At 54.0% G+C, this 14697-nt stretch overlaps 1 protein-coding gene across 2 annotated transcripts in view; it reads left to right on the top strand.

Moving 5' to 3' along the window:
* Positions 1 to 5088: 5088 nt before the first annotated feature.
* Positions 5089 to 14697, top strand: part of RALGDS (ral guanine nucleotide dissociation stimulator) — a 54630-nt gene continuing 45021 nt past the window's right edge. Inside the window, exon 1 of one of the 2 annotated variants that reach the window (XM_074556551.1) lies at positions 5089 to 5318. In XM_074556551.1, the coding sequence (XP_074412652.1) occupies positions 5301 to 5318 (18 nt within the window). In that variant the 5' untranslated portion in view covers positions 5089 to 5300. Of the gene's footprint in view, positions 5319 to 10083; positions 10103 to 14697 lie in introns of those variants that run through there. The other variant, XM_074556552.1, reaches the window with a different exon arrangement.

The following is a 14697-nucleotide window of genomic DNA, read 5'->3' as shown; positions in this document are numbered from 1 at the left end:
ATCCTCCACGCAGCCAAAATTAGTTCCTCCAGAATGTGCCCCACCTTGAATTTTTGTTCCTGGAAGGAGCAAACTGGGAAGGGAATATGTGAATTGTTCCTATGGAGAGCAGGGTCTAAATGCATTTCAGAAACAGCAGCAAAGTGCAGGTGAGACTGAAAATGTTTCTGGATTCCCACTCTTTATGAATGCATCCTGCTTGAGGCTGTGGCACACAAAAAATCATCCACAAGGCCACTTATCCAGTGCATGGCTGTATTTGCCTTTGGTGAGTGTTTTCCTGAGGCCTGGTGGAAATTTAACAAGATCAAAATGATATTTAACATTCCTGTGGAGGACAAGACCTTGGGTTTTGGTAAAGACCTTTTCACTTAAAAAAAAAAAAAAAGAACATTGCAGGGCAATAAATGTTCCTGAATTGTGGTTTAAACCAATGCCTTTTGTCAGAATCAGGAGGAAACCTGCACTCAGAGCTCGCTATCCCTGACTGGTGTGCAGCAGGATTTCTTGGACCTTCTCAGCAGAGAGCTGGTGCCAGGCATTGCCAGTAAGAGCCCTGTTCTGACAGGACAAACAGCATGAACTCATCCAGCAGTTATCTCCCAAATTCCAGCCTGTGCTTTGGAGATCCAAGTTTAGACAGAACTGGCTCAGCTCAGAGCAGACTGAACTTCTCCAGGTTTATTTCAATCACAGATGTGCTCTGAACCTTCTCCCTGGGTCACATGTCTCTGTGGATCATGTAATCTTTTCCAACACAGAAAATCTGCTTTTGAGATGCTCGTGTTCCTCTCCATTGCTTCAGCCCTTTCCAATTTCTCCTGAGCTCTGTGAAACAAATTGGCGAGGAGCTGCTGGAGCTGACAGCACGAGCTGACGCCTTCCCAGCACACAGGATGATTTCATTGCACACTGAAATGCTCCGGAGGGGCTGGGAGCTCAGCCTGGAGCTGGGGTTAACATTTCCCCTCCCTGGATGTGCTGGGGAGCTGAAGGAGGCGTTCAGAGGGGTGAGCAGCTGAGGTCACAGCACAGGGGTGCCCGTGCCACCTCCCTTGTCACAGCAGGGCTGCCACGAACACCATCTCCCTGTGCTGCAGCAGGGCTGGGCACCTCAGCCCCTGTTTTCCATGAGGGAGCAGCAGAGAGGCCACAGGGAGAGGAGGAGCAGGGTGAAAGGGTGAGCTGGCTGTTTCTAAGGGAACAGTTGGGGGGGGGGAAAGGAAAAAAAAGAAGAAAAAAGGAAAAAAAAAACCAATTTGGCAGAGAGAGGGAAAATAGGGAAGAGGTGCCTGACTGTTCCTGCTTCTCCTCACATGAGAAAATAGCTGTATGGCAGGGAATCAAGTATGCAAAGCTTTAGGGCCCCACCACTGATTGCAGATGACTTAACGAGCCATTTCAGCCCTGTGAGCAGGCTGGAAATGGCACTTGCCACTGTCATGGCAGGCATTTCATCTTCCAGAAGACTAATTAGAAAAGCTTTCACGGACCCATAATATAGATAAGGTACCTGAAATACCTCCAGCCCCAAAGCCCCAGTGGCAGCTGGGTTGGCTGATTTGTGCTTAATCCAGCAAAGGGTCTTTATTATATTTTCTCCAGGCTGTTCTTAGCGATGTGGTGCAGGAGGAAGTTGCCCCTTTACATAACTAAACCAGAATTTAAACCCCTGACATGTATGTTGGGTAATCAAGCACCTCACCTAAGCCAAAATGGTGAGGAAAAACACTTATCCAAATATTTCCAGAAAGATACATTTCCAACCAGCCCAGGATTAATACTGTCTGTTTCTTATTTGCTCAATGAGTTAGTGCCTCAAGGCCACGCTGAAACTGGGTTCTCATTATGCTAATTACACATATATGCATATGGATTCTTTACCAGCCAGAAGGAGCTGTCCAGTCAAGGCAGATAATTTTATCTCCTGGTGTCAGTACGTGGCTGGGCTGGGCTAGACCTCATAGAAATGTGCTCAGATTCCAAGAAAAACGTGAAGTTCCATAGCAGCCACAAAAAAAAAAAAAAAAAAAAAAAAAAAAAAAAAAAATCCATAGATCAGCTGTGGCAATGGCCAGTTCCCCTCATGGTTAATTCTGCTGGAAATTGCTCTGGGTTTGCAGCCATTCTGCCACATTAATTACTGGATTCCTGTGCAGATACTCACAAACCCTCTGTGAGAGGAATTTCTGCAGCACAGAGGATGGGTGATAGAGGGTGGTCTGCGTTTCTGGGGTACCTGTTTTGAACAAACTGTGAAGGGCTTGGTCTGAGCTCTGCATCCCAGCTGCCTTTTGGCTGCATCCTCAGCCCTCTGATTGACACCATAATGGCCTGGTTTGTGCTGTGCCAAACGTGTTTATTTTCCTGGCAGGCCTGCAGCTCCTCCCCGGGGGAATGGCTCGTGTTGTGTGACACAGTTCTGCTCCACGGGGCCGTGGTTGGAAGCAGCACCTTCAAACTCTCCTGGTGCCTCCAGGGAGAGGAGAAAATGTCTGCAGAATAAAACACAACCCCCACAGCGCCGTGTGGGAGCTGCTCCCTGAATCGGCTCGTGCCCTCCTGTAATTAATGAAAGGCTGGACTTCTGCTGTCATCTCCTGCTGATTAATCCCCTTCCCCCAGCAGCAGCAGCAGCAGCCAGCTTTCCTTCTCCCAGTTTGGATTGTGCAGCCTGAGGCTCGTGTGTGCGCTGTGGGAGCTTCACCAGGACCTGTTTGTGCTGTGCATTCCCCACCCACACCCAGCGCACAGCGGGGAAACTGAGGCACGTGGTAGGGAGGTAGCACAGTGCCACTCTCACCACGGGGGACAAGCTTGTCTTACATGTTCTTGTGCCAAAAGAATTGGGACTTAGAAACGCAGGGAGCTGGGTGAAAACTGAATCACCACAGGTAAATAAACCCCACTCCTGGGGATGTGGTTGTGCTCTCAAGGTATTTCCCACTCAAGCTCTCAGCCCTCAGCCTCAGAGCAGCAGCTTGTTGCCTTCCCCAGGGCCCCTTCTCCCTTCCATCCCTCTCTGCTCAGCTGGAACAGACTCATCATTCATAGTCCCTCTAATTTAAGCACCCATCTGACAGGCTGCTTCTTTGCTTCTCCCTGCTGCTGTCTTGCCCAGTGCATCCACCCCCAAAGGGCAAATTTCTCTGTGTGATGTGAAACAGAAACTTCCAGCGCTGAATATGATTTGAGGTGGGGCCAGACTCTGATCCCCTCCTTCTCCCCACTGATAGGACAAGAATAATTTCCACTTAAGCCAGATTATTTTCCTCTCTGGTTTGGATTTCCCATAACCCTCCCACAGGTGATGCTCCCTGTCAGTTTTAACCAGAAATGTCATTTTGTGCCACACACAGAGGCAGTTATGAAAGGACTGGCTTAGTCAAACCCTCTGTGGGTGAGATCTGTGCCTGTGGGGCACGGAAATGAGATGATCTTTGAGCAGGGGGGGGTAAGAACATCAGTCACACATTCCCTGCACAAAACCAGCTTGTGCAAAAGCCACGAGCATCCTGCTGCCTTCATGCTGGTGGTGGAGAGGAGCTGGAAGGATGGGAGCTGGGTTCACTCTCCTGCCTTTTGTCTCACCTGTTCAGCTTTTTGAGGCAGAGAGTGTCTCTGTCTGTTGTTCTGTTTTCACTCAGTGGGGATTTGCTCCAATCTCAAAGGGCAGCTCTTAGCACTAAGGTGGTGGTTATTATTATTATTATTATTACTATTATTTTCTCACTTGAATCCCACCTGCTCTGCTTCACCTCCTGCCCCAGCAAGTCCCCTTGGGACCCCAGGGTGACACACACAGAGCAACTGCTGCTCTCCAGTGACAGTGACAGTGTGACAGTGACAGTGCCAGGCTGTTCTGGGGACAGCAGGAACCGGAGCAGGAGTTACAGGAGTGGGTTGGGCTCTACTTTACTCACGGTAAATCCCCAACCCTGGAGTTCTGCTCCACACAATCAAATGATTTAGGGAAGCATCACTAGAAAAACCCATCTGAAGGGTGACATTTGAATGTCTGCCTGCCCACCAGACTCCCTCCTCTCCCCACGAGTGTTGCTGCACTGACGTGACTTCTCCTGTGCTATATTTAGCTTGAACACAGATCCACCAAATGTCGCTGTTTTGTGTAAAACTAGTGTAAAGCCTTGGGAGTAAAAACGCAGTTTTAACCACAAATCTCCACTCCTTGTATGCCCACATCATCCCCCTGCACCTCCAGCCAATTTAAAGCGAGCCAGATGAGTACAAATTACATTAAAAAAGTGCTTCATTCCGGTGTGGCTCTTAGTGAGTTTTGCCAGCAGCAAATCACACAGCTCTCGACCTTTTGACGTGCGTGTTTTTCTCACTGTGCTTCTCACCGACACCGTTGCTATAATTAGAATTGTGTTGCTCTGTAGCAGCATCTAGTGCCAGCGGCAGAGCCCTGGCAGCACCTTCTCCTTTCCTGGCTGCTCTCCCCGGCCGGAGCTGCTGGTTCAGCTGGCCCGGAGCCGCGGAGGAGCGGCACGGGCAGGTGCGCTGGGCTGTCCCTTGTCGCTCACTGTGACCCTGCAGAGAGCGGGGTGGCCGCAGGGGTGTTGGTGCCCAGGACCAGCCCTGCAGCGCCTGGAGCGCTCGGCCATGGACTGGCTCAGCCTTCTCGCTGCTCCTTCTCCTCCTGCCATCGCTGTCACGGCTCATGTCATCGCTCTCATCATGACAAGCCACGGGCACCGGAGCTGTTTCCAGGGCAACCCCGCTGGCTCCCACAGCTCCCGCACACACCGAGCTCCGGCAGCGCTGCCCCCTGTGCCCCGTTTCAGGGGGGATGAGCAGCCGGAGCTCCCTGGCTCAGTGTTTGTCCTCTCCTCCTGAGCGGGACAGCCCGGAGAGGTCTGTCCCGATCTCTTCTCCTGTTTGTACCGCACGCAGCGGGGCCTGCACCTTTCCTTCCCATTGCTCCCGGAGTAAAACACCCCCAAACCCCCAAGGGGTGGCACCGGAGAGGTACCCACGGCTGTCCCCGCTGCAGACTCGCCCCCCTCCCGGTACCGGGAGCCGCCCCCTCGCTGCCGGTGGCGGAGCCGATCCCGCCCCGCTCCGCTGCCGTTCCCGCCCCGTTCCCGCCCCCGGCCCAGCTCGGCTCTCCCGGCCGCGCTCGGCGCTCGGCGCTGGCGGCTCGGCGGGGCCGGCGGGGCCCCATGGCCGGCTCGGAGCATCGGCCCCGGCCGCCGGGCAGCGCGGCGGGGCGCTGAGCGCGGCCCCGCACCGGCGGCACCGCAGCCCCGCGGCGCTGGGGCTATGAGCGGGGCACGATGATGATCGACAGCCAGGTGAGTGAGTGAGTGAGTGAGTGCGTGCCCGGGGCACCGCTGCCGCTGTGCCCCCGCATTGCCCGGCTCGGTGCGGCGCTGCCCGGCTCGGTTCCCTGCGGAGCCCTCGGGGCTGCCCACGCGTGGCCGTGACCGATGGGGGCGCGGGGCCGGGGGCTCTGCCGGGGCTCTGTAGCTGCAGGTGTCCGTCCCTTGCTGCCTCTTGGGGCCGGGGTCACTGTCCGTGCCAGCAGCCCCGGCCCCGGTCACTGTCCGTGCCAGCAGCCCCGGACCCCGTCTGCAGCGGGGCTTTGGCGGAGGAGACGCAGCCGCTTTGCCCAGGGAGCGGGGGAAGTGTGTTTGTCAATGTTTTTCTCTCGATTTTTTTCGCTTTCTGTTTGTGCGATGGTTGATGCGGCTGGGAGAAGAGGAGCTGAAGGATGGGGGGGAGAGGGACGCGGTTTGGGACAGGCTCTGAGGGCGCTGCGATGCTGCAGCAGCCGCCGTGCTGCGATGCTGCTGCTGCTGCTGTGCCCAGCCAGGGCCGGCTCCCCTGGCACCCCCCGGGCCAGGCGGCATCCGCAGCTCCCTTGGCTCTGCCTAGTGTGTTTATAAAGCCAAAATAGCTAAATCGAGCCGAGGTGGGCTAAAGCTTTGCAATCGAGCCGAGGTGGGCTAAAGCTCTGCGCTCCCAAACCCCCTGGTGTTTTTGGGGTACGGAGGATGAAGCAAAGGGATGAAATTTGGGGGTGGCACCAGAGCATGACTCTGGGTTGGGTCCTGATGCTCCTCTGACTTTTTACTTTCTCTTTTTCTGATGTTTGGCCCCATCCCTGGGCAGGGGGGCTGTGCTGGGAATGCAAGTGGGCAGCAATGGCTCCTTGGAGACCAGGGATGAATAGAGGGAAGGGCTGATGCTGTGCTGGAGGAGTGGGCTGGGATCCATTTTTGGACTGGAAAATGTGCGTTCCAGAGCAGCCTCCTGCACCCTGTGGGTCTCTTTGATCTGGGCCTCACTCACCTTGGTCCAGCCCAAAAAATAAAAACTGAATGAGCTCCATTGGGGGCACATATGTGAGGCAGGCCCCAGTGCCACATTGGTGTGTGCTGGATTGTGGAATGTCCCTTTGGAAAAGGGGATTGGCAGCCAAAATACTGGAGTTTGGGTCCTGACCCTGCCTAGGGTCATGAACAGGAGCTTTCTGTCATTATGGGGTGGGAAGATTGATTTTACTGGGAGATGCAGAAAATTAAAGGTGTAAGCTTGTCTGGAAAAAGATGTCCAGAGCCTCCCAGGCTGGGGAATGCATGTGGCATCCTACAGAATGGTTTGCATTAAGCTCTCAGCTTTAGCCTTCCTGTCATGTTTTTATGCTCACCCCATTTTATATATTTATTTATAGGTATATTTTATGTATTTATTTATAAGTATATTTTATATCTTTATTTATAGGTATATTTTATATATTTATTTATAGGTTTATTTTATATATTTATTTATAGGTGTATTTTTTATATGGGTAAACTGAGGCACGTAGAGATATTTGTTCCAAGCCCGGGATCCTGTGTGGGTGGAGAGCACAGGTTTAAAGTCCTGGCTCCTCCTGCTGAAGGGGATGAGCCACTCTGCCTTTTAAGGGGTGCAATTCATTGAGGTCCCGTTGTTTGTGGCTACCAGTTGAGAGGAATTTCCAGCTGCAGCCGCACCCTGCCGGTTCTGAGGGCTGCACAGCCACATTTTTTCATGCCTTGTAAATGTTCCTCTCCCTGGTTGCTAAGGGAAAGACCCACACAAACAACTGCTAAAACTGAGTGTTGCAAAGTAAATAAGCTGAGCAAACACAGGGAGGGTTTTTTTTCACCTCCGAGTGCTGCAGGTGTGTTGTTCCAGGTGTCCCGACATGTGAAAGGCAAGGCTGAATTTCAGCCTTTAAAAAGGAAACCGGCTCTTGAGCTGGGTCAGGAGGTGGCTTCCACCCTGGCTCAGGCTCCCAGGGCTGCAGGCTCATCCCCTCTGTCCCTCTGTGGCCGTTTGGGCAGGAGAAGGGAGCAGATGGTGGATGGGCAGCCTTGGGCTGGCTGGGGGCAGGAGGGAGCTCAGCTCGGCGGGAGCTGCATTTCTGCCTGACTCTTCCCTTTCATCCCTTACTCTTCCCTTTCATCTGCCCCCAGCTCTGAAGCGGCTCCAGCACTCGGGGTTAACCCTTTCTGCTGCTCTGCAGGGGCAGGGGGAGAGCTGGCAACAAGTGACAGCGAGGGAGGAGCAGGTGGAGGATGCAGAGCCCTCCTCGGCATGGCTCAGCCGCTCCATCTGGAGCTCCCACTCACGCAGCCCCAGCCTGTGTGCCTGGGCTGATCAGACATGAGCAGAGGATGCAGCAGAGGATCCAGAATAAATCTCTGGGATGTTGTAATGATGGATCTGACATCCCCTGGCTCGGTGCTGTGGGTTATCTCTGAGCCAGTTTGCTCAGTGGAGGAATGAGGGGATTTTCAGGACTTTGGGGTTGGGTTTTTCATCTCCTCGTGGTGTTGTCACTCTGTCATTCCCTAAATGGGGCCTGACTGCTGGACCTGATCGGGGCAATCAGGGCTTCTGATCTCAGGTGGTGATCTCCAGAGCAATCTGCACTATCCATCAAGATGGATTTTGCTTCTGATACCTTTCCCATTGCTATAGCAACCCATCTGACGGGGATGCCAGCACGCTCTCCAGGCAGTGTGTGCAGGGAAACTGTTTCACCTGCCACCAAGCTGCCACCGCTCGTGGGGCAGGGCTGGAAACTGCACTTGGCTGGAAACTGCAGCCTGGAGGGGCACAGGAGCTGCTGCCAGCTCCCTCAGGCTGACCCTGAGTGTCCCCATCACCTGGAGTTTCCCTGGGATGTGGGGTGATACAGCACAGCTGGGGGAGTGCATGGTGCACAGTGCCAGGATTTGGGTTTTCTCTCCAAAGGAGATGCCCAGGACGATGAGAAGGAGCTCACCAAACCTTGGTGAGTGTTAGGAGCTGCTTCCCCCTCCCCTTGCCTGTGGAGGGGATGAAAGATGGGTGTCAGCTCCAGGGGCTGATAGAGAAGGAAGGGTTCTGCCTGCTTTTGCTGAGTCTATTCCCTCCTCCATGTCCTTCACACTCTGCAGTCACTAGATGGAGTCCAGCACGTTCTGCTCTGCCTCTCCTCCTGCTGTCCTGTGCTGTCTGTGCAAACCAGGGGCCATCCAGCTGTGGCATCCACCAGGACAGCAGTGGGGCCGCCAGGACAGCTGTGGGGCCGCCTTCCCTCTGATGATGCTGTCTCGGTGGCACTGCCGGGCTCTGTGACCCTGCGTGGGCCGGCCAGGGCTGCCCGGAGCCCGGCGGGCCGTGCAGCAGATGGCACTGTTGTTTTCCCGATGAATTATTGCCGTGGGTTCCCTTCCCCAGCGCCGGGAAGGGCCAGCGGTGATGGCAGCGGGGACAGAGCCAGAGCCCGGCTCCCTGGGAAAGCCCAGCTCGCCAAACTGGGCTGGGCTGGGACAGCAGAGCTCGGTGTGCGGGCACTGCTCAGCCTGGAGGAGCTCTGTGTGTGCTGAGTGATGCAGATCTCAGCTCCATCGCCGCAGATCTCGGCTCCATCCTTGGAGATCTTGGCTCCATCCTGAGGGATCTCAGCTCCATTCTCACAGATCTCGGCTCCATCCTGGGGGGATCTCAGCTCCATCCTGGGGAGGATCTCAGCTCCATCCTGGGGGAATCTCTCAGCTCCATCCTGGGGAGGATCTCGGCTCCATCCTGGGGGGATCTCAGCTCCATCCTCAGGGAATCTCAGCTCTGTCCTGGGGGATCTCGGCTCCATCCTCGGAGATCTCAGCTCCATCCTGGCAGATTTCAGCTCCATCCCCGCAGATCTCAGCTCCATTCTCAAGGATCTCAGCTCCATCCTCTCAGATCTCAGCTCCAGCCCCGCAGCCGCCGTGAGACCCCAGCAAGGCCGCGTCAATCACCGCGTCCTTCCTATAAAAAGCAATCCCTGATCCCGCGTTCCCTTGGTGCCCGTGGCCGCTGTCACCAGCCCAGCCTGTCCCAGCTGTCCCCAGCAGTCTGTGACCAGCAGGGATCCGGCCGTGACCTTTCCCTGGCCCGCCAGGCAGAGCCGCTGTCGCATCTGCGCCACCGGTGTCACTCCAGGAGAGCCTTCCAGTGCCCGGGGCTGGCACAGCCCTGGCATCCAGCTGTGCCAGCTGTTCGGGTGCTCCCGAACCGAATCCATCCCGCCCTGCCTGGTGCCAGCTGTGTGGGATGCACTGACGGAGCCTGCAGATGCTGACAGTTTTTCTTGATGGGATCACCCGAGCCCAGCCCCTGTGACCTGGCTGGGGCTCACCCGCCTGTTTTCCTCGAGGATTTGCGTTTTTAGGAGGCCGGGTTTCCTGGGGACCTCTCGGCTCCCAAGGCCCCGTGGGTGTCCTGGTGGATTCCCGCTGTCTGTGCTGACATTCCCTTGGCCGCGGGTCAGAGGCAGCGTTTGGGGTTTGGAGACATCAGCTGATGCCAAAAAGGCTCAGTGCTGTGGGATCACAGAGTTTCTGCTCCCTCGAGGCCCTGCAGTGCAGCAGGAGTTCATCCTCTGCACGGATTTACAGCCCCCGAGGGGTTTGCTGTGGCCCTGAGGGCTCCTGTGATTGGAGCTGAGAGCCTCACATGGAATTCAGCATCCCTGAATTACAGAAAACAGGGTTACAGCCATGTCCCTGAATTGAAGGAACAGGGACACGGCCATGGTCCTGAATTGCAGGGAACAGGAGCACAGCCATGGTCCTGAATGGTGGGATCCACGAAAGTTTCCAAATTTTTCCAGATTTCCCCTGTGCTGGCCACTGCTGACCCCTCCCTGGCTGCTATGGGTGTCACAGCCCAGCTTTTTGGGGCATTTTTTGGGGCATTTGGGGCATTTCCTGGGGCTGGGTGCTACATGGGGTGGCTGTGATGCTTACACAAGTCCCCTCTGCACTCCTCCCAGTGCTGCCTGCAGGGTGTTTAGTTAATAGGATTATAAAGCTTTCCTGTCGTCAGGCAACGGAAATCAATGCAGGGCCCCTGGGAATGAGCCTCATCCCATTTACAGCCCAGCCCAGCAGGGCTCTGTGGCCAGGGCTGCTGAAGGGGGGACGAGCTGTCCCCTCCCTGGTGTCCCCCACGCTGCTGGGGCCTCCTGGAAATGAGGAAAAAAAGGATGTAAAGCAATTGGAAAGTGTTTGGACCAAATTCCTTCCTGAAGGCCTAGAATTGGAAATCCTTGCTTCTGTAAAACTGGATTTTTGCATCAAATTTGGTGGGGTTTTGGCTTGAACAAAGCAAAGACAAAATTTCAGATAACACTCCCTATCACCCTGTGGATAAAGATGCAGATTCTTGGTGTAATTATACTTCAGTGCTGTTTTCAGCAGCCAGTCATACCCCTCCCAATTACCATGGGGGATGCTTTTCATGTGTGGAGAGAAAGCTTGTGGAGATATCTGTGGAGATATCTGTGAAGATAGATATCTGTGGAGATATCTATGGAGATAGAGCATTTTCCTAAGAAAATGATGAAGGCTCCAGTGAGGCCATTTGAGGAGTGGCTGAGGGCACTTGGCTTTTTGGCTGGACAAAAGGACACACTGAGGTCTGCACTTCCCTCACGAGGGGCAGCTCTGATCTCTCTTCCCTGGGGACCTCTGACAGCCCCTGAGGGAATGGCTGGAGCTGGGTTGAGAAGATTTGGGTTGGACATCAGAGAAAGGTTCTTCCCCAAAGGGTGCTGGGCACTGCCCAGGCTGCCCTGGGAATGGGCACAGCCCCAGAGCTCCAGGAGTGCTTGGAAAATGCTCCCAGGCACAGGGTGGGGTTGTTGGGGTGTCTGAGCAGGACCAGGAGTTTGATTTGAGGATCCTTGTGGGTCCAGTTTGGGAATCTCTGAAATGCAGCGGCTGCTCCCAATCCTCTCCTCCCAGCCGTGTGTCCCACCAGCAGCAAGGACCCAGCTGGGGCAGTGCCTGGGGTCCCTCAGGCACTCAGGATGCTGATGCAGCCCCCAAATTGCTGCCTGTTCCCCAGCTCCCGTGTGTGCTGCTGGGCTGGTGCACAGGAATTCCTGGAACCCAGGGATTTTCCTTTTCTCCACTCAAAAACGATGCCTTGGCCTGAGAGCTGAGGGCAGGGGCTGCTCTGCATTGCCTGGGGGGCTTTGCCCTCCCCTCTGCTGTCGGTGCCATCAGCAGCTGGGCAGGATGGGCTGGTTCATGGATTTCTGGGATGCAAAGGGAGCTCCCAGCTGCTGTCCCCAGCACGCAGCAGGCTCCCAGCCCCTCCCTGCACCTTTCACTGCACAGGGGCAGGAAAAATTAAATGTGTAAGGTTGTCTGGAAAAAGATGTCCAGAGCCTCCCAGGCTGGAGAATGCATGTGGCATCCTACAGAATGTTTTGCATTAAGCTCTCAGCTTTAGTCCTCCTGTCACGTTTTTATGTTCACTCCATTTTATATATTTATTTATTTATAGGTATATTTTTAATCTTTATTTATAGGTATATTTTATATATTTATTTATAGGTGTATGTTTTATATGGGTAAACTGAGGCACGTAGAGATATTTGTTCCAGGCCCGGGATCCTGCGTGGGTGGAGAGCACAGGTTTAAAGCCACAGCCCCCAGGGAGCTCAGCAGGGCTCTTTGTGCTCTCTGGGCTGCCTCACAAAGCTGACAGCCTCGGGCTCTGCTCAGCCCCTCCCTGCCTTGTCCCTGCCCTCCACAGGGGATTCCAGGCTGGAATGCCTCTCTCCGGCTCTGACCCAGCAGGGAGAGCTCTGCACAGGGCTCCCCTTGCAGCCAGGGAAGCCATGGAACCTTTGCTGTCACAGTGCGAGGGTGGGAAACTTCCAGAGAAACCAGCCTGCTTCAGCAATCTGGCCGTGCAAAAAGTGTTTCCCATCCCCTTGGCTGCCAGAGAGGGGACTGCACATGGTGGAGGCTCCTTTAACCCCTGGGGGCTGCAGAACAGGGTGAAGAGGGAGGACTGGGAGAGCCCTTGGCTCGGGGTGCAGGGCTGGGGAGCTGCAGGCTGCCAGAGCTATGTCTGTTATCTCTGGAGCCCGGGGCTTGCTGTGGGCCAGGAGCAGAGGTGTGCATGTGCAGATAACCCCCTGGCCATGGGAGATGTGGGTTACAGCACCCTGAGAGCAAGCTGCAGGGCTGGGGAGACTGGAGCTCCTCCTGTTGGGGAAGAGGAAACAGGAAAGCCTTATAAATATCATTGCCTGGCAAAAGATTTCGAGAATATGGAAACTATAAGCGAGATTGAAATGAAAGCAAGCTTTGAGATCCCTCAGTTACTGAATAACTGGAAAACAATGGCATGGCCAGCTGAAGGTAATGCCCTTTTGATGGACCAACACCCTCTGCTTGCAGACAGGCCCAAGGGTCAGAGCAGACCCTACAGCTTGGCAGAAGGGGCCCAAAGAGGAGTTTTTAGGGTTTAAAATGTAACACAGTATGGTAATGTAGTAAATCTTATAGGCTGTACGTAAATGGTATAGGATTTGTGTATTGCACTAGATTTGTTAGTGAGAATTAGAATATTCAACACAGAAGAAGATTTATTGTATTGTAGCGGGGACTTCGCTCTCTTACCCTTTTACTCTCTCACCCTCTCTCCCCCTCTCTTCTCTCAGTCTGCTCTCAGCTGTGGCTGCAGCTCCCAGCAGGGCCCTGCACCCAGGCTCTTTGCAATAAACCCCAAATTCCTGACCTGGCTGCAGAGATCTCTCATCTCCCTCTGTCCCAACTGTCCTACCCCCCAATGCTCCTCCACCCTTGCATCCTCCCAGCCCCGTTGCTGTGGTGACCGTCTCCATGGAGACCGAGCTGCATCCCGGGTACCACGGCTGGGGATGTGTCCCCCTCCCCACGGGGACACTCTCAGCCCCCAGGGGAGCGTGGAAAATGGAAAATCCCTCAAGCGTGTGGCAAATGTGTGGAGGAATCCCAAGGAAACTTAATTGGTTTTCCCCACACCCCTGCTTTAATGCTTGTTGGCTTTCACTCCACGCTGGTAATTGCTGCTCTGCACCTATTAAAAGGCCGTCTCATGCTTTGCACGGGCTTGATTGGGAATTAATTTTGCATGTGTATCTATTCTGGGGAGCAGGGGAAGTTATTCAGCATGCTGGGTGCCAGACAGGCTTTCCAGGGGTGTGAGGTGCAGCATGGGCTGTGCCTGCTCCCTCCTGAGAGGAAAATGACAGTGGCTTCTCCAAATTAATGCCTAAAAACAAGGGTGCAGGGATTTATCAATGGGATTTGTTCCCACAATTAGTTTGGGAGAAGACAGGTTGTGAGTGCTTGTATTTATCCCATTAGAAATCCCTCCTGGATGTCAAGGTGATTTTGATTTTCACTGGGAATTAGGTATCCTACCTGCACATGGTCTCCTGGAAATCCCACCAGGCTCCATCTCCATGCCTGCCTCTCTAAACCTACCCACAGACTTTCTGTAAACACCACATTTCTCCAGAGAAATGCTGTTTGGTTGGGATTTCTGTGGTTTTGAAACCAGATTTCCTCTTTCTATTACTGAGAAGTGTCAAAAGGGAAGAGCTGTTGGGATTTTCCATTTGCCATTTACTTGTCACAGCCCTTTCTTCCCCCCTTTGCCTTTCTATCAGCCTCACACAGTGACAATAAATCTGCAGGTTTTGTGTGATTTCTCTCAAGTACCACACTCTGGTGCAGGATGCTGTGATGTTTGGGCACAGAGTTGCAATTTCCTTTGAAAAACAAACTCACCATTGTAATTCCTGGGGAATTTCTTTCATTTTGTGGATGCCTTTGATGCTTGACATCAAGCATTGGAGCCAGCCTTCCTTTGTGAGTCACTGGGCGTCAGGAATGCCCAGCTTCACTGGAGAGGTTGGTCACTGGTTTTTGGAGCATCCCAAATGTTCAGCAGTGTGGGTGCTAAAATCCTCCTGTGCCTGAGTTTGTCCCTGAAAACTGCATTTACCTGTGCAGAGGTTCAGTCATGGGTGCTCAAATGATGTTTTTGCAGGGTGACAGAGGCTGTTTTGCACCTTGAGGAATGGCTGCATGTCCCTGGGGCAGCAGCAGAGCAGTTGGGAGCAGGATGCACCCAGCACAGGAATTGCAGTGAATTTCCCCTGCAGTTGCTCTGTTCCTGCCAAGACTCTTACTGGAAAACAGTATTTTCCCAGTAATGGTTGCTAAGCACTGAGCTCCCGTGATGGGCTTTATCTGCTCAGCTGGAGCTGCCACAATAAAGCTCCAGAGCGAAATGAAACAGGGAAAAACATCAGAGCCTGAGCTGGGGCTTCCCTGTCCTCCAGAGGAGCACCAGGAGGAGATTCCCCCTCGCCCTGGAGCCTGT

The sequence above is a fragment of the Zonotrichia albicollis genome, chromosome 21 (genome assembly GCF_047830755.1).
Source record: "Zonotrichia albicollis isolate bZonAlb1 chromosome 21, bZonAlb1.hap1, whole genome shotgun sequence".
NCBI lineage: Eukaryota > Metazoa > Chordata > Aves > Passeriformes > Passerellidae > Zonotrichia > Zonotrichia albicollis.
The sequence above is the reverse complement of the archived record's forward strand: the minus strand, read 5'-3'. Positions and strand labels throughout refer to the sequence as shown.